Source organism: Ascaphus truei, chromosome 3 (assembly GCF_040206685.1).
Source record: "Ascaphus truei isolate aAscTru1 chromosome 3, aAscTru1.hap1, whole genome shotgun sequence".
Taxonomy (NCBI): Eukaryota; Metazoa; Chordata; class Amphibia; order Anura; family Ascaphidae; genus Ascaphus; species Ascaphus truei.
This window is the reverse complement of record NC_134485.1, coordinates 275,430,650-275,456,272: the sequence shown is the minus strand read 5'-3', so window position 1 is coordinate 275,456,272 and position 25,623 is coordinate 275,430,650. Positions and strand designations below refer to the sequence as shown.

The 25,623-nt window shown below is 41.2% G+C and overlaps 1 protein-coding gene across 2 annotated transcripts in view; it reads right to left on the bottom strand.

The window, feature by feature from the left end:
• ABCC4 (ATP binding cassette subfamily C member 4 (PEL blood group)) overlaps nucleotides 1–25,623 on the bottom strand; it is a 356,776-nt gene that overhangs the window by 5,131 nt on the left and 326,022 nt on the right. Inside the window, exons 29-30 of one of the 2 annotated variants that reach the window (XM_075590857.1) lie at nucleotides 23,732–23,837; nucleotides 1,061–1,195 (exon numbers count right to left, since the gene is read on the bottom strand). In XM_075590857.1, the coding sequence (XP_075446972.1) occupies nucleotides 1,061–1,195; nucleotides 23,732–23,837 (241 nt within the window). The remainder of the gene's footprint in view (nucleotides 1–1,060; nucleotides 1,196–23,731; nucleotides 23,838–25,623) is intronic. The other variant, XM_075590858.1, reaches the window with a different exon arrangement.

Sequence of the window (25,623 nt, the reverse complement as noted above, 5' to 3'; positions counted from 1 at the left end):
ACATAGGGCCGTGTGAGTCCATAAGCTTTTATTTATTCTTATTGGACGTCTGAGTCCTCTGTCACGGCGTTAGGGTTATGTGATGTCCTCCCCTGTGTATCTTAAACTGATTCCCACTCCCCTTCCCTGAATCAAGACTGGCATTGTTTTGCCTTTTACTAATCTTTGTCTCATTTTGCGCTCCCCTCTTTTCTACCTATGCACATCTGAGGATCATGGGACAAGCCTCCGTGAGTTGAGCTGCAGCTGTCACCGGGCCAGTTTTGTATTTCTGGCATTATTTTATTTTTCTGTTTTGAATTTATTTTATTATTTTATTTTTTTGATTGTCTCTGTGCATATTGACATTGGAGCGCCCTAGTTTTTCTCCTATGACTAGCATTGGCGCAGACTGCGTGACCGTGACTGCCCCGGTGCGAGGATTACAGTTATGGGGGGCTCCGATCCAGAAGCAGCGATGTCACGGCAGGCACAACTCCGGAGCTGCGGCTTTTTCAGCCGCAGCTCTGGAGCGATTTGTAACTTCTGATTAATCTTCATTTTGGGCGTTTATGGCCTAGTGATTTCCGGAGTCTACTTTAATACCCCATTACAAATGAACTCTATCTGCCCTGGATGCTGAAAATCATAAGCAGCAGAAGAAAGCAGACAACGTGCTTTACTGAGCAGCTGGGTACAAAGGCAGAAAGAAGTTACCACCTGGAAGTGGCAGCCTGCATCGTTGTTCTGGACTTTGCAGAAAAGAACAGCTGAAATGGCTGCCGGAAACAAGGTAAAGGCAAATTCACATAGTTCTTTAGTGAAGCCAGGATCATGGCCGTGGAGTTCAGCCAGGAAAGCTGCTACAGGATACCTGCAGTTCACGTACCTCAGCATCAGCTTTCCCCAGCACAGGCACGCATGGAGGTGCAGTCACATTACTGTACACAATACTATAATTGTAATAATCCCCTTATAACAGGGCATTACCTGGCAATTATTGCCCCAGCTGGAAATGTAATCCAGCAAGAGCTCTGTGCATTGGAGATTATTACTTAAGCAACTGTATCAGAGCACTCACCTGTGTCGCTGCTTCTGTTAGTGCAGCGGTTTCTGCTTTCCCCACTTGTTGCACCATTTTGTAGAAAAGGCTCTCTTTATTTTGTAGCAAATTATAAGGCTCGTCATATTCTTTCACTCTCCCTGATTCCAGCACCTGCAAATTAACAGTACAAGTCTTAATAAAAGCACAGAACAGAACATTTATTTGCTCAATACACACACACAAACAGAACTGCAACTTCTGATAGCGCATGGGGTGTCTGATCGTAGCCAGTCGCCTTTGCTCTATTTCCGATTGGTGAATGAATGAGAGACCCACGTGAATCTGTAGCCCAATGGCAGTATGACACTTGCTGTGCAGGGAAGACAGGCATGGCCAGATCCACAGAGCTCCATTTTTTTACTTAATGAAGAGTTAATTTAGGTTAACATGCATCGTCAAAGCTCACTAACACAGTGTTAACTGCTGTTTTTAGATATAAATTTGTTAACTACACAAAAGTTTGTTTGTTTGTCCTATTATGCTGCTTTTTTAAGGATCCAATAAATTTACATATATTTTTTCTATGGGTACGCACTCTACTTGACTTGACTTGACTTCATCTCTCTACACCTCAACCCCGTTATAGCGCGATCCGTTACAACGCGAATCCGCTTATAACGCGATGCAAGCTTGGCTCCCAATTTTCGTTTTTATGAATACTTAACAACACGATTATTGGTGTCTTAAATACTTTATTGTACAATACATACAATTGTACATTATTTGTAATGTGATCTGCTTATAGTGCGATGTGATTCTTTGGACCCCAAGCATAGAGTTATAAGGGGGTTGAGCTGTATCTTTCAATTTGTATGCTGTGAAAACGGAGGCACACCAATACCCCAGGACGAAGGTATTTATCTACAAGGATACTACAATCAAATGCGAGTAATTTACTCCTTTTCTCCACACCTTTCAACATGTACCCACATCGATGTATATATATCTCGGCACAAGAGTGTGATGATTCTTACTGCAGTGTTTGTGGAATCTCTACCAGCTATTCGAATTATTGTGGAATTGTGTCGATATTACTCAGGTGTTGGTATGATCAATCTGATATCATAAGGGTATTCCATCAGAGGACTTTTTTTTTTTTATATATGACAAGTTAATTAAACATTTGTGCTTGTAGTTTTAGAGCACTACACAGCTTTTTTTCAACAATACACAAAAGTTAGTGCTAATGATATGCAAAATACGTGTTCCCTATCCCAACGTTTCGGTCCTACAGTTTTCATTTTTTATCATTTTTTATTATTTTATAATGGGTCAATACCATCATTGTATCTTTTTATTGTTTTTTATAGCCTTTCAGTGATAGATATGCCAGTTAGGGAACGCTTAACCCCAGCAGCCTTCACGTTACATTGTTAGCTGCTTGTGTCCCTAGTGTTCTGTCAATCATAGTGCACACGCCCATTTGTGGGCGAGTCTATGAATCATACTCTGTATTTAAGTAGTTCATTCACTAAGCTCCACCACCCCCTGAGGAAGTGACACACTGTCACAAAACGCATATGGAGGAGGAGCTTAGTATCTTTCGTGCGTGCCCATCCACTGCTGATCCCATCCGGCGCTTGAGAAGTGACCCGCGCCGCTGACGTCATCAATTGGCGAGTCGTGTGTGACTGTGTGGTCTCTGCTCTAGCCGGGTTGGAAGCAGGTTGCGGACGGCATTCTTTGGCGGCACCCCTCACCCATACAAATTGTAAGTGTGGGTAGTGTGTTCGCTTTTAATGTATTAAAGTGTAGTTACATATTACACTAGGCTGTGTTTTGTATTTCCTTGCACGCTTGCTGCGGCGGCTTATGCTGGATCCGTGAGGGCACCATCAAGCACCAGGGAAATCACCCCGTTCAACCACGTGGGGTTCGTGGATATCGAGGTGAAAACACGGCACAGTACAGATTCTCTCCCCTGAACAAATAAGATTCCATCTTGTAAGTTGGGGTTTTTCCCACTTTAGTTAGGGTTGTTGTTGTAATCTTACTGCGCAATTGGTGTGTCTTTGTCTTTGTTTCATTACAGAGACCATCTGGATCACTTTCTGAGGACCACCCAAGTTATTCAGAACTTTATTGGGTAATTCACCCAATTGCCAGGACTGTTTTTCTACTAAGGACTGTCTTTTGGAATATGGTACTGTGGACATTAACTCACTAGTGCCGGGGATATTGCTTTTTGTATATGTATTATTTATTTTTGGTGAGTGCCCCTGTCTCTATTGGGGTGTGTGTGTGTGTATGTGTGTATGTGTATGTATATATATATATATATATATATATATATATATATATATATATATATAGATATATATATATATATATATATATATATATCTATATATATATATAGATATATATATATATATATACATAAATATATATACATAAATATATATATATATATACACACACACACACACACACACACACACGTATATATATATATAAATATCCATCCATGAAAAAATACTAACTAGCGCTCAAAGGGATATTTCCAAAATTGCAAATCCAAGCATGAAGGGACAGCAAGGGTCAAAAATAAAAATGAATAAAAAAAACAAAAAGTACAAATGCATGTAAAAGTCCTTAAATACTGCCCCTATATGGTGAGGGGTTTTCCTACCACCTCAAAGAAATTTGTAGCTGCAAAGAAAGAAGCGCAGAAAAGAACCGCCTATGGTTAAATATGTCTTTAGAAAGTATAAATCAACACAATAAACTCTAAAATGGACACTCACAAACATGTCTGTGTAAGTGCGCATATATAGAGCAAAACCTGGCTCCTCCATCTTGGATCCCAATCTTGGCACACCTGCGACATCACTGACATCACTGGGGACTACAGATGTCAATAAACCCAACACGTGTTTCTCAGATTGTTCATCTGCTTCGTCAGAGGTAAAGGTGTGTGAGGGATATGCCCAAAACTGTGTTGGACCATTTAAAATAGCAGAGACTCGAGACAATCATTATCTGCTATTTACACACCCTTAGCAATACACAAATACAAATGCTACAAATACAAATGAACAAAAATAGACACAAAACAGTTACACCTAAACAAATACAAATGGTATCCTATATTATAGGCTAAAGCAGTAAAATTCAGGGTATTATTGAAAACCCTGCTCCCTGATTGGTTAAAATTCCGGGCATTATCCACAGTAATGCCCTTAATTTCAGCAGCTTGCAAAATGCAGTTTTCAATCTGTTTATTTCCAGCCAATCAGCTTTCAGAACAGCTGAGACAGGGCAGGGGATTGGTTTGAATTAAATAAAAGCTCTGAAACATGGCAGGGGATTGGTCAAAAAGTATCAGCAATGTTTGACTCCTACCCCTACCCAGCTAGAGGTAACGTGTGTGTGTGTGTGTGTGGGGGGGGGGGGGGGAGAGGGGGGATGTAGAGGTGCTGTGTTGTGTGTAGAGCTGGGGGGAGAGTGCAAAGTTTAGTAAGTGGCTGCATTTTTTATTGTGGCTGCAGTGTATGTGTGTGTGTGTGTTGTTCTGTTGTATGTGTAGCAGCTGTTTGTGTGATTGTAGAGCTGATGTGTGTGTGTGTGTGTGTGTGTGTGTGTGTGTGTGTGTGTGTGTATAGAGCTACTGTGTGTGTATAGAGCTCCAGTGTGTGTGTGTGTGTGTGTGTGTGTGTGTGTGTGTGTGTGTGTCAGTAGCAGTGTTTATGGGTGTAGCAGCAGAGTTTGTGTGTGTGTAGAGCTGCTGTGTGTGTAGAGGTGCTGTGTAGTGAGTGTAGAGGAGGTGCTGTGTTGTGTGTCTAGAGCTCCAGTGTGTGTGTGTGTGTGTGTGTGTGTGTGTGTGTGTGTGTGTGTGTAGAGGCACTGTGTTGTGTGTGATGTGCTGTTTTGTGTGTGTGTGTGTTGTGTAGCAGCAGTTTGTGTGTGAGCTGCTGTGTGTGTGTGTACACAGAGGGGGCGGCAGTGTGTGGATATAGATAGCTGCAGTGTAAGAGTATATACGAGGTGGTTTCATGTATTTACCATTTTATTTTAATAAAAAAATCTATTTAACTATACAAAAGTGTCTATTACAGTATTTATGAAATAAGCCTACATTTAGCCTATAATAGTAATAATCCCCTCAGAACAGGGCATTATTGGCCAGTAATGCCCTGTTCTTCAGGGATTATTACTTCAATAAAAGAATGGACAGCATGATAAGGAAAAAACCCAAACATATAACTCTCAAAACAAAAAATAAAACTAATTTAACCTATAGCAAGATAAAATATACTAATGTATCCTAAAATCCATAACTTAAAGTTAAAATCAGTAAAATACTTGAAATATTAACAAATAATTGGACTTTTATTCAAAGTTAATGTGGATATGGAGGGAAATGCTTGGATGGAAGACTGTATACACAAACACGTGAATGAAGATGGGATGCAGCGCATTTTCAAGAAACAAGAATTTTACAAGGGAACCTTGTATTGTGCTCAAAAGGAAAGTGTTTGACTGGTGTATACTGGCCGTGCTCACGTATGGATGTGAAACTTGGACTTTAAATGCAAAGAAAATTCAGAAGCTTCAGATAAAAAAAAAAAAAAAGAAGTATGACTGCGGCGATGCTAGTCCCTAACCAGGGGCCTGACACGTAGGGCCGAGGAAAGATACGGAAACTGTCCACAGGCCAAGGGACTGAGTCCTGACCGAGAATGTTTGCGTCATAGGCTTAGACGTCGGGACGAAGTGCAACAGTGTAGTCAGGGTCACAGCGTAGGCAAACCGTAAAGCAGGAACCAGAGAGAGTCCAATAGCACAAAGATTAGACACCTTGCTCAGGCACCGGCTGAGAGCAACTAGCTTCTTTATAAAAGCCTAGACCAGGGGTAATTAATTTCAGTTTCCATCTTGGATAGGGGGCATGCAGCTATTTTGGCTCTCTTTATTGAGGATAAATTGAGATCAGTTCTGGTTTTCGTTCACCTTGGTAGAGGCAAAAGAAGCTTAGGAATGCGCCAGTGCTGAAGGGGGACGGTCATTACAGTATCCCCTCCTACAGGAGCAGCCTACAGATGATCGATTGCAGGCTTGGAAATGAAACTTCCAGTGCAAGGCCCTGATCAAGGCTGGGGCATGTACCCCTTCCAATGAAGGAGGTACTGGACACACCCGCGTGATGTGCGGAAGTTCAAGATGAAGGTAGACTTCAAATTCCTGATATCCTTCGACTGGAAGGGAAGGAGGAGGAAAAGACGTTCTGAAGGTATAGTTTGAAATACCCAAGGAATTCTCATCTCTGGGGGTAGCTTCAATTAGAAAGACACTGGGTTAATCCGTCTCCCGATCTTATATGAACCGATAAATCTAGGTCCAAATTTGGCGGCAGGCAGCTTGAAACTTATTTTTCTTTTGTAGAGCCCTACTTGGTGGTCTTCTGTGTTTGTCAGTATGAGACTTCTGACTATGGGCAGCTGTACAAGGGTTGGCATGGATCTCCCACCAGAGTTTTTGGAGATTCTGGAAACTCAAGGCCATCACAGGTACCCATTCGACTTCACGGAAGAAATAGGCAGCAAAGCGGGCGATACCCCAGGGCAGCAAAAAAATGGAGTGTTGGAAGGAATCGTGACACAGGGTGTTACGGGCGAACTCAGCCCATGGTGTTAGTAAACCCAGTCATTTTGCAAGTCTGACACGAAACACTGGAGAAACTGTCCCAGGGACTGATAGGTCATTTCTGTGAGCACGTTGGTCTGGGGATGGTAAGCCGAGGAATGGTGTAGGGAGATGCCCAGGCGTCAGCAAAAGGCTCTCAAAATTGGGTTTACAAATTGTGCTCCTCTATCAGAGTCAATGACCATCGGAGAGCCATGCAGTCTACAGATCTCCTTGATGAAGACATTGGACACCTCTGCTGCGGACAGTAGTTTCCTCAGGGGGATAAAGTGAACTTGCTTGGTGAAGCGGTCCATGACAACCACGGAAGTAGTCATCCTTTTGGATGGTAGCTTTGCTATACAAACCATGGCCAGGTGAGTTCATGGAGTTAAGTGTGCAGAGGCTGGGGCAACCTGTAAGGCAATGTTCGAGGTACTGTACCATAGGTTTGAGCACAGATGATACATGAGGTGACCAATTTCTTGAAATCATGGTGGACCTTAGGCCACCAGAAGAGATGGAAAACATAATCCAAGGTCTTCCTGGATGTCCTACAAACTTCGAGCGGTGCCCCCAACTTAATACCTATTCGCAAAAACATGGGGTAACAAACAGTTTAGCTGGAGGTACCGGAAGACCCACAAGATTGTCAGGCTGAGTAGCAATAATTTGTTTCACATGTTCCAGAGAGATGGAAGAGATGAGTGCCAGGGGGACAATGGGTCCTTTGTCAGTTTCCTCTTTTCCATTCACCACAAACTGTTTAGAGAGGGTGTTGGCCATGTTTCTTTTTAACCAGAATGAAATTAAATTATTAAGTTAAATCTCGTAAAGAACAAGGCCCATTTTACCTGTCGTGTGAAGAGTCTTCTTGACAGATCTTTTTGCCTGGTAAAATCTTTTTGAAAGAAGGCGCACAAGTGTAACCTACCTGAGAAAGAACTGCACCAGCCTAATGTCGGAAGCGTCCACCTTGAGAACAAATGCCTTGGAAGGGTCTGGGTGAGCCAAAATGGGTGCTGTGGAGAAGATGGTCTTGAGTGTCTGAAAGGCAGTGCGGGTCTCTGGCGACCATTGAGAAGGATTTGCCTGCTTCTTTGTGAGGGCCGGGATGGGAGCTGTAACCTTCGAGAAATTACAGATGGACTGGCGATAATTTGTGAAAGCCTAGAATCTTTCAATGGGTTTAAGGGCAGTGATAATTCAGTCAAGGATAGTAAAAACTTTGCTGGGCCCATTTCAAAGTCGTTAGAGGAAGTAAAGTATACCAGAAAGGAAATCTTTTGTTGCTTGGAGAAATTTTTCCTACTTGGTGAAGATATGGTGTTTCCCAAGACTCAAGCCTGCCTGACCAAAGCCTGATGTTAGTCAATGGATATGGATAAAAATTAGGATATTGTTGAAATATATGGTAGCCTTAGTTTCCAGTTCAGAGAGGGGACCACGGGAAGGAACCGAGACTGGGAGAAGGTATATGTTGCAATCTTGGGGCTGATGCGGGGGAAGTTACTCGGCTTGTCTTTTGTAGAAGATGTTTTGAAAGTCTAGGTACCATTCGGGCAGGCTAGGGGAAATGGCATTGATGGAAAGTTTTGTCCCTGCTAGAACCAGAATTTAAGATACAAGAGGTTCGGCAGGCCTGGCTCCACATGTTACTTGTCCTGTGGTCCACTCAATCCACGGACTGTGTTGTTTGAGCCATGGAAATCCCAAAATGACCATGGCCCGAAGGAGAAGGTATTATGTTGAAGCGAAGAGTTTTGTGATGGGAGCAGCCCATGGAGACCCCTACACGTAACGTTTCCCAGGAGATGGCCCCAAGTCTCAGAGGTCTTCCATCAATGGCCTCTACAGACAGTGGATCCTTCACGTCGAAGCAGAATGTTTGGGACTGTGTGGTCCAAGACTTTTCCACCTGCCAGAGTCGATGAATGCCTGTGTATGGACCCCAGGAAAGAAGTACCATCAGGAGTCGAGTAGGCAGCACATGAAAAGAAAACGCCAAAATATCTAGGGAGAGTTCCTCTATCCTCACTAGGCACTGAAGTTTACCGGACGGGTAGGACAGGCACGGATATAGTGGTCCTATTAGACGTAATACAGTAGAAGCAGAAACACGAAGAGTGTTTCCTGTCGAGATAGTCTAGTACCACCAATTTGCCTGAGTTCCACTGTTTTAGGGGAATCAGTCTGGGGACACAGAGGACCCAATGCTTTAGGAAAGTTAGATACTTCCCGAGTGCAGATTTTCTCACGGTTTTTTCTATATCCGAAGGTCCATGTGGATGTAAAGGGCGATCAGTTCATCAAGATCCTCAGGGGTCTCTCGGCTCACCATCTCATTATTGATCTTTTCCCCGAGCCCCTTCCAGAAGGCAGCCAGTAAAGCCTCATTGTTTCTTCCAGTTGCGGCTTCGAAATTATATTGCATACTGGTCCACCGTCCGGATCCCTTGGTGTATACAATGTAGCGCTGCTGAAGGAGATGTGGTATGCTCTGGGGCGTCAAATACTTTGTCTGAATGAAGAGCAGCGAGTCGTGCACCAAAGGGGAGTCTTTATCTGAGACAGGGAAAGCCCATGTCAAAGTCTTGCCCGCCAAGAGAGAAATAATATACGCCACTCTGGTACCATGGCTGCTTAACATTAATGGCTACAGTTCGAATCGTATGGCATGCTGGTTCAGGAAGCCCGGACATGCAGCTGGATCCCCTCCATAGCACTGTGGAGCCGAAATGCAAGGTTTGCGTGTTGCGAGAGACGGAGGTGTTAAGAGAGCAGGAATGATGGGTAGAGACTCGAGGTGGTTTGAAATGATTTATTTATAAAATGTTTTACCAGGAAGTAATACATTGAGATTTACCTCTCGTTTTCAATATGTCCTGGGCATAGAGTTAAGATGACAAATAATACATGGTTACAAATACATAGTTACATAAGTGAACAGGGTATACATTATATACAAGACATTGCATGCACAGTTAGAGATCATAAATATTATAGGCTTATTTAACAGTTACAGACCAGATTAAAATGTGAGACAGCTTTCATTTTGAAAGAACTTAGACTGGTGGTGGCTGTGAGAGTCTCCGGTAGAATGTTCCAGTTTTGGGGTGCACGGTAAGAGAAGGAGGAGCAGCCGGATACTTTGCTGATCCTTGGGACCATGAACAGTCTTTTGGAGTCAGATCTCAGATGATAAGTGCTGCATGTGGTAGGGTTGAGAAGCTTGTTCAGATAGATGGGTAGCTTGCCCAGAAAGTATTTGAAGGCTTGCAGTCATAGTGATCACCGCCAATTGCTGGTCCTGGCAAGACAGATGCTTGTCGTAATCTCCCATCAGACAGCCTTCAGCAGGGATGACTGTTCCTATCTCACCGGGGTCCATGGCCTGCGCAGAATGTGATTAAGCTAATCTCAAACCAGGAGGCTGACTTGCAGGGCTGAGGCAGGATATGGGAACTGACCACAGTCACAGGTCGAGTCGCGATTGAGGAGAATATTTGGGTCACAGGTCAAGGTCGGGTGCAGGAGTGACAGTTCCAAGGTTAGGGCACATTGCAGCAGTCACAGTGCAAAGGTCAAGGCAGGGTGTGGAAGCATTGTTGGGGACACAGTTCCTAGGTCAGAGCAGGTGAGTGGCAAACAGCGTCCAAGTCCAGGCAAAAGTGCAGCAGGAAACCAGACGAGGTCAAGGAGCACAAAGATCAGACACCTTGCTCAGTTACTGGCTACAGCAGTTGCAATCAATTTCCATTTCCATCTTCGATAAGGGTGCATGAGGCATTTTGATTGTGGGCAAAGTGAGATCATTTCCTGGTTTTTGCCCATGTTGCTGATGAGACAGGGAAAAGAATGAATACAGTAGGTGCAAAACAAAAACCTGCATAGAGCTAACCCCAAACATTTCTGTATCCTAAATGACACAATTCCAAAGGCAAGTAGATGTGTTTTCAACAGAGATCTTGCTAGTGTAAATAACGCACATGTATTTGTACTCTACAATGCCATATAACACCACTCTAATCCCATGTTGCAAATTAACAGGCAGAGTGATTTGCAGTTAACACTTTAGAAAAGCCTTTGAAATTCTTTTGTTGTTTCCTACTGACGGAATACATAAAAACTTAACACAGAGAGAAAACTTATAACCGCAATAAACCCCTTTAGCATTTCCAGTTGTTTACAGCTGCTGAAGGGCAGGGAGGAAGCAAAATTCCATAATCATGATTCACGTCTCTCAGAGTTTCATTTGCATTTTTACACAAAAATAAGTAGGTTTAACTTACAATATGTGTCTCATATGCCCAATAGGTTTTACAGCCTATGTTGACCTAGGTTAAAGTTGAAATTCATAGCAATCTGTAATTTAGGATTGTAAATCATAGTCAAGGCAATTTTCTTTAAAGCGTTTAAAAGTAATTTGATCTGTTTTATCTGCCCACACAATAATTAAGACATCCTATAATTTGACATTTCAATTTAGTACAACTTAAATACGTAATGTTCTTTTTTTTAATTTCTTTCTTTTTAGTACAACACTACAGAGTAGTGCCACGCCTTAGAGAGTAAATTAAATGTCTACAGGTCTATTTGGGACTGTATACTTAAAAGTTCAATGGAGAAGAAAAAAATACTTTAAGTACAGCTACAATTTTCTGAAACTATGAAACTTACAATTCACAAATCTGGACAAGCAGTTAAGATTATCTTTTTTTCCTTCTAATTATTAAATTGCAGGAATTTTAAATGTAGTCACACATGTTTATCCTGTCATCTGGGGATAGATTGTTTTAATATTCGAGTAGAATGGGGATATAACCACCTTCTTTAGAAGGCTTACAGTACACATGAACAAAATGAAACATAAGTGTAAGCCTAGTACATACAAAGACAACTTTTAAAACAAAATTTAGTTTCTTTATAGTCAACCATAAACATGCTTAATACAGACAAAAAAAATGTGCTAAACTCAGAAGAGCATACATCATATCACTCACAGTACATAAATTGATGTGCACAGCGACTGTATACAGAAAGAGCATTCACTAATGGGGCAAAGTCACTAAGTGGCAGGTGCTGTTATAACAGTTATCGCAGGTTTTACTACTGATTTGTTAAAAGAACACAAAGGCTTTTAACAATATACTGTACCAATGTTTGTAGCCAAACGTCCCATCTTCCTGAATGCTTCATATACAGTACTATACTGTAGCTACACATTTGATGCTGTTTTGCTTTTATTTGGTTCAGAAAGAGAAGTCCTCTTGGAAGGCTTACTAAATACTTTCTGGAAGACACTGTCTAAATACTTTTAAGCACTTCAGTTTTTCCAAAATACATTTGGTGTTTTTAGGCTGGAACCAAAAAGAGGGAAGAACAATTCCATAATATAAGGGAATAAGATTTCAGCCCTCAAGTTTCCCTTCTTCCTAACGTCATACGGTTTATTTCTATTTGTTCACTATGACTAATAAACGCAATCTTTTATTTTAAACTTTTTCCAGTTATTTAAAGGACTTGGATTCATTACTTCGATAGTGTGACTGTAGTTGTCAAATTGTGACATGTACAGGTAAACCCCGTTATAGCGCGACCCGTATTAACGCGAAATCGGTTATAACGCGGTTTTCACGTGGCTCCCGTTTACACTGCACACACTCTCACTGCACACACTCTCACTGCACACAGCACACTGTCACAGCACACAGCACACAGCATTCACAGCACTCACAGCACTCACAACACACTCTCACAGCACACTACACCACACCTCCCACTCCCCCCTCCCTACCTTTGGTGTCGGCTGCTGAGATCGGAGCGGAGCTGGCATCAGGAGGAGGGGGGGGTGTCGGGAGGAGGGGGGGTGTCGGGAGGAGGGGGGTGTCGGGAGGATGGGGGTGAGTGAGGAGCAGGCTGGGACTCGGAGGGCCGCGTGGGCTATGCCGCGGAGGGCCGGTAGGTGTGGGGGCCTGGGGGGGGGGAGGAAATGGATGCCGGTGTGGGAGGTAAGGAGCAGGTTGCGGCTGGACTCGCCGTTGCTAGGGGACATGTAGGGCTTCCGGCCACCTCTTCCTTCCTTCCCTCCTCACTCCCTCCCGATCAGGCGCGCGGCAGCCATTTTTTTTAAAATTAGCGCGACTCCGGGTCTAGCGCGGTCGGATCGGGTGGCCCCCGAGGACCGCGCTATAACGAGGTTTACCTGTATATGTATTTTTAATAGCACCCCAGTTATGTCAGACAGTTCTACGGTTTCCCCTCACAAAAGTATTTTTGATCTCTCAAGTCTAACTTTTAAATATTTCTCTTAAATTTTACGTTACCAGTTAAGAGAGTGACAGATTTCAGTGTATAGTCATACACTCCTAGTGTATATACTGTGTACTGTATACAACTATATACAGTGTGTTTGGGTGTACACTGTGCTATGGAATATGTTTAGATGTTCTAAGTAAATTATAATGATAATAAGGTTTTGAGAAAAATGTTGCAATACCTACAACTGGTATAGTATACAGATGTAGCTATCATTACTAGTTCCACTGGTGCATTAGCTCGAGTGAAATAGTGCGCTACCATAGTTCCTCTTGTGCGCGCGTCTGATTGAAAACATTGGCAGCGTCTCGTTATGGCATGTTACACGTGTCCCGCTGCAACACACCAGTGGGACTAATTACATTGGCTCTATCTGTATATAAAAAACTAAAACATGAGCTACAGTATAGTCCATTTTGTGACTAGTAATAAAAATAGTGATCCACGCATAACTTTAAGTATGTTTGGATGTGGTGGTTGTATTGGCTGTAAATATGTGCTGGTGGCCTACACTTTTACTAATACAGGTTCTAAAAAAACATCAGACATTACATTCATTATAAAAAGTGAAAAGGTGGTGTACATGCTCATTTGTCCTTGTGGACTTCAAAAAATTAGAAAACCCAATACAATGTGGAGAACTAGATTGCTTGAACAAACTAGGGGAGGGTTCGGCAACGGCTTTTTCCGCATCTACTTGCTCCTCCATCCACAGGTTGCCAGCACTGAAGTCGGGGCTCTTGTTGCCGCTGGGCCCCGCGTCTCCCCAGCTTCTGGCCTGCCTCTCTCCTGCACTGTCCCTTACCGGGCTCCCTCATTCCGGTGTGCGCCAGAAGTGCGCTCCACAAACTCTAGTGACCGCCAACATCACAGAGAGCGCCGGCCAGTCCCCACCGCAGCCTCCGGCAGGACAGTGAGGGAGAGAGGCAGCAGTGTGGGATGGAGGCAGGCAGGCCCAATGTAAGTGTATGCGTGTATGTATTGGGGGAGGGGGGAGTAGTGTGTGTGTGCATTTGGGGGTAGTGTGTGTTTGTGTGTATTTGGGGTGGGGTAGTGTATGTGTATTTGGAGGGTAGTATATGTGTATTTGGGGAGGGGGAGTAGTATATGTGTATTTGGGGGGTAGTGTATGTGTATTTGGGGGTAGTGTATGTGTATCTGGGGGATAGAGTATGTGTATTTGGGGGGAGGAAGTAGTGTATGTGTATTTGAGGGGTAGAGTATATGTACATGGGGGTAGTGTATGTGTATTGGAGGGTAGTGTGTGTATTTGGGGGTAGTGTATATGTACTGGGGGGTAGTGTATTTGTACTGGGGAGGTAGTGCATGTATGTATTTGGGGGGTAGTGCATATATGTATTTGGGGGGATAGTGAATGTGTACTGGGGGTAGTGTGTGTGTATTGGGGGGGTAGTGTATGTATGTATTTATTTGGGGGGCTTGTGTATGTATGTTTGGGGGTGGGGGGAGCATGTCCAAATTGTAGTGATTTTTCATAAGAAGTGAAGCCACGCTGCCCTCTCACATATAAATAGCTCTCAGGGTTTGGACCCCTCACATAGATAATTGAGTCTGTGCCGGGTTCGACTCCTTTGATGGACTTTTTTCCCTCCATTTATTTATTTGCTTATTCATATGCGAGGTCGGCAGGGGGGGAGGTTGCGTTTCGGGGTAGGCGGCAGGGGGGAGGAGAATTGAGTGTGTTGGGGGATTGAGTGAGAGCAAATAAATACGCAGGACCAAGCATAATTTGATTTATTTCGCGTTTTTTACCCAAGGGCGGAAATGACAAATGACAAACTGTTTTGCACAGTAAACAATACAAAATAAAGGGACTCATTATTGTGAGATGCATTTTATTCCCCAACCTATTTTTTCCTTTCCCTAGTTCTGATTTAAGGAAGTTTGTCATATGTTAATGCTTATATAGTATATACCTATTAGTGTGTGTACAGTATATGTATGTGTTTGTGGGGGTGTAATATTCATGCATGTGCTGCAGCTCTCAAATATTTTGGACAAAGACATTTTTTTATAAAATTGCTCTTTTTCCTCGAAAGGTTGCCGACCCCTGCACTAGGGTCATAGAAAATGGCAATCTAGTTGCAAGCTATTAGTATACATGTAAAATCTCAACCTAATTGTTTTGCACAAGGCTTTAAAGCAAATTGTACAGGCAGGATACATACTGTACAACAGTGAGAGGAGCTAGTGATGATTTAATGTTAAAATAAAGTTGGTAACAATATCACTTGGTTCAATATCATGCTGGTCGATATGGTTAGAATGGTATAGTGTATGTTCATTGTAAGTGTATTGTGTAACACTATTCCATTCTACCCACATCGACCAGCATGACATTGAACAAAATGATATTGTTACCAACTGTATTTTCCTACATATTGAAGGGGACTCCTGTTTCATTGCATGTGGAGTACGTTTTATGCTGCAGTTGTATGAAAATCACTAAGATTGTAAGCTCTTGGGGCAAAGTCTCCCTTTACCTTAAAGCAGTGAAATATATGTGTGTGTATATATATTTATATTTATTATTTTTTTTAATTATTATTTTGTATTTTATTTTTTAAATAGATGGGAAGCTGGGGCTGTTAAAATATTTTTTCAGAGTAAAAAAACATTTATTGCTTTAACACTAGCGTACGCCTTGTTTGCGTATTATACTGCCTGCCATGTAAATGCCACTATCACCATATTGTCATTTGTATCAAATGGGTAGAAAAAAAATGTGTTATTTGTGTCCACTCATTAGAAAAATTGGAATACTATCTCTTATATTTACATTTAGACACACAAAACCCAGACCCACAGTATTATATAATGTATATATTTATTTGTGCCAACTATAGAGCTACTGGGAAAGTGACCTCAAATACACAACCTTAAACAAAGAAGCCCCAAAGCACCTTTAACATTACACATTATTTTCTTCATATATATATATATGGGTATATGGGTATATATATATATGAAGAAAATAATGTGTAATGTTAAAGGTGCTTTGGGGCTTCTTTGTTTAAGGTTGTGTATTTGAGGTCACTTTCCCAGTAGCTCTATAGTTGGCACAAATAAATATATACATTATATAATACTGTGGGTCTGGGTTTTGTGTGTCTAAATGTAAATATAAGAGATAGTATTCCAATTTTTCTAATGAGTGGACACAAATAACACATTTTTTTTCTACCCATTTGATACAAATGACAATATGGTGATAGTGGCATTTACATGGCAGGCAGTATAATACGCAAACAAGGCGTACGCTAGTGTTAAAGCAATAAATGTTTACCTTAAAGCAGTGAAATATATGTGTGTGTATATATATTTATATTTATTATTTTTTTTAATTATTATTTTGTATTTTATTTTTTAAATAGATGGGAAGCTGGGGCTGTTAAAATATTTTTTCAGAGTAAAAAAACATTTATTGCTTTAACACTAGCGTACGCCTTGTTTGCGTATTATACTGCCTGCCATGTAAATGCCACTATCACCATATTGTCATTTGTATCAAATGGGTAGAAAAAAAATGTGTTATTTGTGTCCACTCATTAGAAAAATTGGAATACTATCTCTTATATTTACATTTAGACACACAAAACCCAGACCCACAGTATTATATAATGTATATATTTATTTGTGCCAACTATAGAGCTACTGGGAAAGTGACCTCAAATACACAACCTTAAACAAAGAAGCCCCAAAGCACCTTTAACATTACACATTATTTTCTTCATATATATATATACCCATATACCCATATATATATATATGAAGAAAATAATGTGTAATGTTAAAGGTGCTTTGGGGCTTCTTTGTTTAAGGTTGTGTATTTGAGGTCACTTTCCCAGTAGCTCTATAGTTGGCACAAATAAATATATACATTATATAATACTGTGGGTCTGGGTTTTGTGTGTCTAAATGTAAATATAAGAGATAGTATTCCAATTTTTCTAATGAGTGGACACAAATAACACATTTTTTTTCTACCCATTTGATACAAATGACAATATGGTGATAGTGGCATTTACATGGCAGGCAGTATAATACGCAAACAAGGCGTACGCTAGTGTTAAAGCAATAAATGTTTTTTTACTCTGAAAAATTATTTTAACAGCCCCAGCTTCCCATCTATTTAAAAAATAAAATACAAAATAATAATTAAAAAAAATAATAAATATAAATATATATACACACACATATATTTCACTGCTTTAAGGTAAAGGGAGACTTTGCCCCAAGAGCTTACAATCTTAGTGATTTTCATACAACTGCAGCATAAAATGTACTCCACATGCAATGAAACAGGAGTCCCCTCCAATATGTAGGAAAATACAGTTGGTAACAATATCATTTTGTTCAATGTCATGCTGGTCGATGTGGGTAGAATGGAATAGTGTTACACAATACACTTACAATGAACATACACTATACCATTCTAACCATATCGACCAGCATGATATTGAACCAAGTGATATTGTTACCAACTTTATTTTAACATTAAATCATCACTAGCTCCTCTCACTGTTGTACAGTATGTATCCTGCCCGTACAATTTGCTTTAAAGCCTTGTGCAAAACAATTAGGTTGAGACTTTACATGTATACTAATAGCTTGCAACTAGATTGCCATTTTCTATGACCCTAGTGCAGGGGTCGGCAACCTTTCGAGGAAAAAGAGCAATTTTATAAAAAAATGTCTTTGTCCAAAATATTTGAGAGCTGCAGCACATGCATGAATATTACACCCCCACAAACACATACATATACTGTACACACACTAATAGGTATATACTGTATAAGCACTAACATATGACAAACTTCCTTAAATCAGAACTAGGGAAAGGAAAAAATAGGTTGGGGAATAAAATGCATCTCACAATAATGAGTCCCTTTATTTTGTATTGTTTACTGTGCAAAACAGTTTGTATATACAGTATATAAAATATATTTTGCAAAGTTGGTTGTCTGTTCGCTATGCATTTGTACATCTCTCATGATATTGTAACCACATTTTGCATGATGGTTCCTGAGACCAAGGAGCAGGTTTTATCCATGTTTGGATACAATTCACAGATGACAGATCCCGTCACACAACCCTCAAGCTTCCACTTAATCTTGGTCAGTCTGAAAATCCAATTAGCAACATTACCAAAAATACAGGAGAAGCCAAAGTCCTTCAAGAGTACAAGAGCATTGTTTGGGATGAGAGCATTGTTTGGGACGAGAGGACAATGTCCCACAAACACGCATTAGAGGCTCTCAATCGAACACGTCAGGACCTCACAGGCAATGAAACGATTATAGGTGGAGTTGTTGTTTTAGCAGGGGATTTCGCATTAAGAAACTAAACAATGTAATTATCCATTTATAAATCTCAGTATATTGGGGTTTCTTAGAATTACCGAGCAACGCCGGGTACTTCCAGATAGTGTGTGTGTGTGTATGTATGTGTGTATGTATGTATGTATGTTTGTGTGTGTGCGCACGCACGCACACACACACACACACACACACACACACACACACACACACACACACACACACACACACACACACACACACACACACACACACACACACACACACGTGTGAAAAAGAAAGTACACCCTCTTTGAATTCTATGGTTTTACATATCAGGACATAATAGCAATCTCACCTGTTCCTTAGCAGGTCTTAAAATGAAGTAAATACAATCTCAGATGAACAACAACACATGACATAATACACCATGTCATGATTTAACAAAAATAAAGCCAAAATGGAGAAGCTATGTGTGAAAAACTAAGTATAACTTTACTGCTTCCATAGGAATTAAGATGCCAAGTAGCAGACAGGTGCTGCTAATCCAAAGCCCTTGATTAATTGATCATCAGCAAATGTGACCACCTCTATAAAGCCAAAGTTTTAGCAGTTTGCTAGTCTGGAGCATTCAGGTGTGTGTTAACACAGTGCCAAGGAGGAAAGACATCAGCAATGATCTTAGAGAAGCAATTGTTGCTGCCCATCAATCTGGGAAGGGTTTAAAGGCCATTTCCAGACAATTTAAAGTCCGTCATTCTACAGTGAGAAAGATTATTCAAAAGTGGAAAACGTTCAAGACAGTTGCCAATCTTCCCAGGAGTGGACGTCCCAGCAAATTCACCCCAAGGTCAGACCATGTAATGCTCAGAGAAATTGCAAAAAAAACCAAGAGTTACATCTCAGACTCTACAGGCCTCAGTTAGCATGTTAAATGTTAAAGTTTATAACAGTACAATTAGAAAAAGACTGAACAAGTATGGTTTGTTTGGAAGGGTTGCCAGGAGAAAGCCTCTACTCTCTAAAACGAACATGGCAGCACGGCTTAGGTTTGCAAAGTTGCATCTGAACAAACCACAAGACGTTTGGCAAAAACCAAACACAGCATATTAGCACAAACACTCATACCAGCTGTCAAGCACGGTGGTGGAGGGGTGATGATTTGGGCTTGTTTTGCAGCCACAGGACCTGGCATCCATGCAGTCATTGAGTTGACCATGAACTCCTCTGTATACTAACGTATTCTAGAGTCAAATGTGAGGCCGTCCGTCCAACAGCTAAAGCTTGGACGAAATTGGGTCATGCAACAGGACAATGATCCCAAGCACACCAGCAAATCTACAACAGAATGGCTGAAAAAGAAAAGAATCAAGGTGTTCCAATGACCCAGTCAAAGTCCAGATCTCAACCCGATTGAAATGCTGTGGCTGGACCTTAAGAGAGCTGTGCATAAAAAAATGCCCACACACCTCAATCAATTGAAGCAACGTTGTAAAGAGTGGGCCAAAATTCTTCCACAACAATGTGAGAGACTGATAAAGTCATACAGAAAACGATTCTTCAAGTTATTGCTGCTAAAGGTGATTCTACAAGCTATTGAATCATAAGGTATAATTCGTTTTTCACACATGGCTTCTCCATTTTGGCTTTATTTTTGTTAAATAAATCATAATACGGTGTAATATGTCATGTGTTGTTTTTCATCTGATGTTGTATTTTCCTAATTTTAAGACCTGCTAAGGAACAGATGATTGTTATGTCCTGATATGTAAAACCATAACATTTAAAGAGGGTGTACTTTCTTTTTCACACCACTGTATATAAATTCCAGCTCACCTCCGTGCTGGGTGGGGGATGGCTGCATGGCGATCGGGGCGCCGGAGCTCCGCGGCAGACCGCCGGTGCAGGGTGCCACCAAGTTGAATCTTTGTGCGCCATGGTAGAGAGAGTGTGGCAGCCATTACAGGCGGCTCTGCACTCGGGACTACGGGGCTGCTTGCACATGGGGCAGCACAGCCAAAAGGGCTGAGGGATACACGGCAGGGAGAGGGTTGTGTTTGGCGTGAACAAGGGACCACACTAGTCGGGAGCACGATGCCAAAGGAAGAGGTAGTGTCCCAGGAACCAGTAGCCCTGGGACTAGGCCACACTTCCCCTGCAGGCCCCAGAAAGTCCACGCAAGTCGGAGCTGGGACAAGGAGAGGGTAGGGTGTATGTTCAGAGTGTCTGTGGTCCCTGCACTTGGCCAGAGACCCCCATAGGTCCCAGCTAGGACCCGACTCCCATGTAAAGTTTGTGGCTGCTACAGGGACAGGCCCTTAGACAGGGACACTGCCCCTTTATATGTTTAGCGTCAGGGATACAGCAAAGGACGCCGCGTAGCAGATGCGGCCTGTGGTCTGGGACCAGATCACCAACGTATACAGAGACTATTAAGGTGGGACCCTCCAGCTGGATACCACCCCATGTGGAGGCAGGCTAATCGCTGACGACAATGGCATGGGACCAGGAGGCCCCTTGTCTTCTGCCGGCGCTACCGGGTGCTGAAGTACCCGGCAGGTATCATCACCAAGTGCACCAACAATAACGCTTTAGTTGTGGGAGCGCTGTCGCACACATTGGGTGGGTTGGCTCTTGTGGACAACAGGGTGGCTGGGTGCTATGTGCAACCTCTGTATTTTTGGGGGATATCACATCAGGGTGTGGACACTGTGTTGGAGGGCACTGTGGGGTTACGGCCGTGCGTGACCTATTTGGTGTGGGTGTTACATTGTTATTCCTATTATTATCTGCATGCAGTAAACGGTTATCTATACTAGTATGTGTATTCTTGCATTGGGTCCTGTGTTATTCAACATAGTTAGAATCCCACACAGGTGGAGGCGCTGTCACCAGACGGATCAGGTACACCCCAGGCTCCCGGCAGCGGAGGTTCAGGTCTCCTGTGAGCCACAGGTAACGCACCACACACACTCAGTAGCCGCCATATCTCCCATAGGGTGGGGAAAACTGCGCTACACACACACATACATACATTTTTAAGTTATGGTGGGTGAAAAAGGCGACAACAAAACTCCACCGTTAGCATATAGCCAATAAAGAATATCACTTGTGAACACATTCACATGTCATAGACAGGTCTGCAACCCCACCTTTCAACCATTATCACCTAGCATATAGTGCTTCCACTGCAGCAAGGGATTCTGGGAAATGACATGCAAATGAGCACACGTGTCACCTTTTGCCTGAAATCCATTTTTACATGGAACCCATACAAGCAAATGCTCTGCTGTGTGTACAACGACGTCAGCTGATGTCACTAGAAGTCATGAGTTTTGCGTTTCACGCAAAAATATGGCATGCTCTACCTCCTCCACAGACTCTCTCATGAGTGCATGACTTACGAATGCCTGCAATACTGTAATGCTATAACTAGCAGAACGTCACTATGTATATATGGTTTCCCCCCATCCCTTTTTTTATCCCTCCTATACACCTATGAACTTTATAAGAGACTAATTTACTGCATAATAGTTCTTTAACTGTTTATTCTTAAATACTGTTCAATTGGCTGCTTTTCTAAGTAATCTAAGATCTGTAAAATAGTGCGCTCCCGTGCGCGCCAATGATAATTGACTGTGGGAGGCTGACCTTGATACAGTCGAGACGCGCACGGCCGTTAGCGGTGGCACGGCAGATCAGCGTAAATACAAGAAATTTGTATTTTCGCGCTGCTGCTGCTGCGTCACGTGAGGCCACGAGCCAATCACAGCGCGGCCCAACGCTGTGACGTCAGAGCCACGCCCCCTAACCGCGCGCATCACCACTGACAACATACAAATGAAACGTGCACGGCTCTCCGTGCGTGCACTATATTACAGAATTAAGGATTGTTTTATATCGTTTCAGATTCATTGCTGTATCGCTGCTACCAACACAATGCATTTTTAATGCACAATGATTTTAGCATGAGATTTGGAGGGGGAAAATTGAACCATTTTCAAAGACAAAGACAACTTTGTGGAAAATAGCCAAGTGAAAAAACAAAACAAACAAAAACTTTCCAAGCCTAAATCATTAATGAAAACTCATGAATCAAAACTGAATAAATCCCTTTGGAGAACCAGCAAGTAAACACTGCTCATAATAGTGCTATTAATTATTTCACAGATGTTTCCATAGACTTCTTTTGTTAGTCTTCATAATCATAAGCAAAAAACACATCCCTCTAGTATTTGTGGAGAGAACGATCCTAGCGAAGAACAATGCAATGATAATGAGTTTAACAATAGTAATTAAATGACGTTATAATGACAGTGTTCATGCTTAGCGGCCTTATTAGTAAATTGCTTCATTTGACAGAGGGGAAATGCCTTGTATTAGATCAAAATGACTTATGAGTTTTATCATTGTTATACTATTGTACTACATTATTCTATTTAACATAACATCTTATTTCCGTCTCTATTTTTGTATAGCAAAAATAAATAAATAAAACAAAATTAATACAAGTAATCACATTTACTTTGAGCTGATAGTCATTATCATTACCACTGAGGTGCACCACATAATGAATTCCTCACTAACAGATCCAACCCCCACAATGTGAAGCTGATGGAAATGCAGTGTTCAAAAGTGTGATGGTGCTACTGGCTATGTTTCATGTACAACCCTAGAGCAAACACAAAATTGTTTATAGGCAAACTTATAGATTTATTTATTCATTTTATATTCGTTTTGTAACAGAATAAATACAGTCACTTGTATAAACAGTGAAAGGTATGGGACATGGATGAACAATGGGTGAAACAGTGTTACACTTAAATCCAAGCACACAATCTGAAGAAGCCAGAACGTAAATACACTGATGCAATATTACGACCCTTTATTCATAGCCCTGTTTATTTCTTTAGCTGCTTGTCAATTAGAATAACCAGAACTTATATATTATTAATTTATAAAATGTTTTACCAGGAAGTAATACATTGACAGTTACCTCTCGTTTTCAAGCATGTCCTGGGCACAGAGTTAGAGAACTTCTATTGCTTTTATTCTGCTCCAAATGTTTAAACTCTGGGGCAGATTCATCAAGCTGAAATGTGCACCCGATCCAACATTAACTTCCATTCAAGTCAATGGCAGTTAATGCCAGATCAGGTGTGATACCCAACAACTTCATCTAACTACACAACGCTATTATACCAAGTTTATACATTACAAACAATTCTATACAAGAAAAAAAAAAAGAAAAAAGAAAAGTATTGAGGTTTAGACAGTCCTTATCACGAGTTGAAAAAGTAGAAATCACTGAAATGCATTGCAATATACTGTATGCTGTACATGAATAAAATACAACTATGCAAACATAAATGAGCTAATTTCTTACCATAATCTTGTCACTGTCGATAATTGTGTTCAGCCTATGTGCAATTGTTAATACGGTACAGTCAGCAAATTTTTCCCGTATTGTCTTCTGAATTAGTTCATCTGTTCTGTAAACAAAGCAAACAAGTCAGACTTGCTTGTCTATTCATTCAAATCACTAGGTTGCAACTTATACCTGCATTTTATCTGGCAAAGCCAAGCAGGAGCACATTAACAAATGATAAAAAACAGGCCAAAAAAAATAGTATACAGCTATAAGGATCGACCAGTATAGTAAATCACTCTCAATCATTTAAGGATGATCTTGTTAAAATAAAGATCAATTTCCTAAATATTACATCATTAACCCTTTTTTGTTATTCGAGATACACAGATAAAGAGCAAAGTACCAACATGAGCAGAGTTTCAAATATCAGTGTTTCAGGACCCTGCACCTTACTGAAGGCTGTTTGATTCTGGTCTGAGCAGGTCCTAATGCAATAACAAATAAATAATTGTTCAAATAGTAAAATATTGATAACCTGATCAGTTTAGTAGCATTTTTTTGGGGGGGGGGGGGGGTGGAGGGTAGTGGGGCTTCTACCATACAATTGGCTGCTCTGCTCTTGTTTCTGTTTGTTAATTCGGTTTTATAGTGTAATACCTTCAAGAACAACAACAAAAAATCACACCAGGCTCTGTGACAAACATAGGACAGCTATTTCACATAATAGCGGGCAGAAAGTTAAAGGTGCAATCCCACATACTCGGACAGTTCAATGTCTTACGAGCCACTGAATGGGGAAGTCTTTGACAATCAAGGGTTTTCTTTACCCTTATCCTCCTAATCTGTCCTTCTCAGAGAACCAATAAAGTTAAGGAGAGCTAGGGAGGCGTGGTGAGGGGAGAGCTAGGCGAGGTGGTGGGAGGGGGTGACAGCCTCCAGCTGTACAAGCACTTAGGAACACACAGTGACATCACACAAAAGGGAGTAGCAAGAGGAAATCAAACCTCTCCCTAGTGTAATTTAAAAAAATAAATTACAAATACTTATAGGTGTCAGATTTGGGTAAAAAAAAAAAAGGGGGAGGCATCAATCATCCAGATGGGACCTCTTAAACATGCCACTAGAATTACTTCACTTTGGTCCTAAGAGGGTTTGCCCCATGAAGATCACAAAGATCCATATTTACTAAGAAGTCTTCTTCCATAAGACACCTTCCAGCACTGGAAGATACCTTACAGGTCATTGACTTGAATGGGTTGTAAGATGGCTTCCGCCACTGGAAGGTGTCTGATGCAGAAGGATGGACAAATACATTTGCCTATTTGAGAATGTAATGCTTCAAAAAAGTAATTGTTTCTAAACTTAAAACAGATCAAAATTTATTTTCATCAAAGTAGAGAAAATTAGCAAGACGCAGCAAATGTAATTAAACACACGTTTGTGTGACTAAAAAAAAAACTTAAATGAAGGGAAGACTTATGTGAATGCAACTTCAATTCAGTTGAGGCACTGTTAATGGCTTATCATACTTTCCACTATATTGGATAGTGGGTTAAGAGTAATAAATATTATTCTGAAGGAAAACATTTTGAGAACAGGTTAGATTGGCTGAGGCATATTTTTTGTGTAACAACAATACAAATAATTAATCTACACTGATGAACTGCATGTGTAAAAGAAAGAGGTCCTTATGCACCCAAATGTGTTGCATACATTTCTACAATACCTGCAATACCTGCATATATTTCTTCAATACTTTACAAGATATAACACATGTCAAACATAGTCCTGTTTTACAGTATTGCTTCTAGCTACTTTATTAAGAAATGTTGCCAGGAAAAAAACATTACCACACTGTGTATAAACAGAAACTGAACTCACAAGCTTCAGTATTTAAAACCAATACT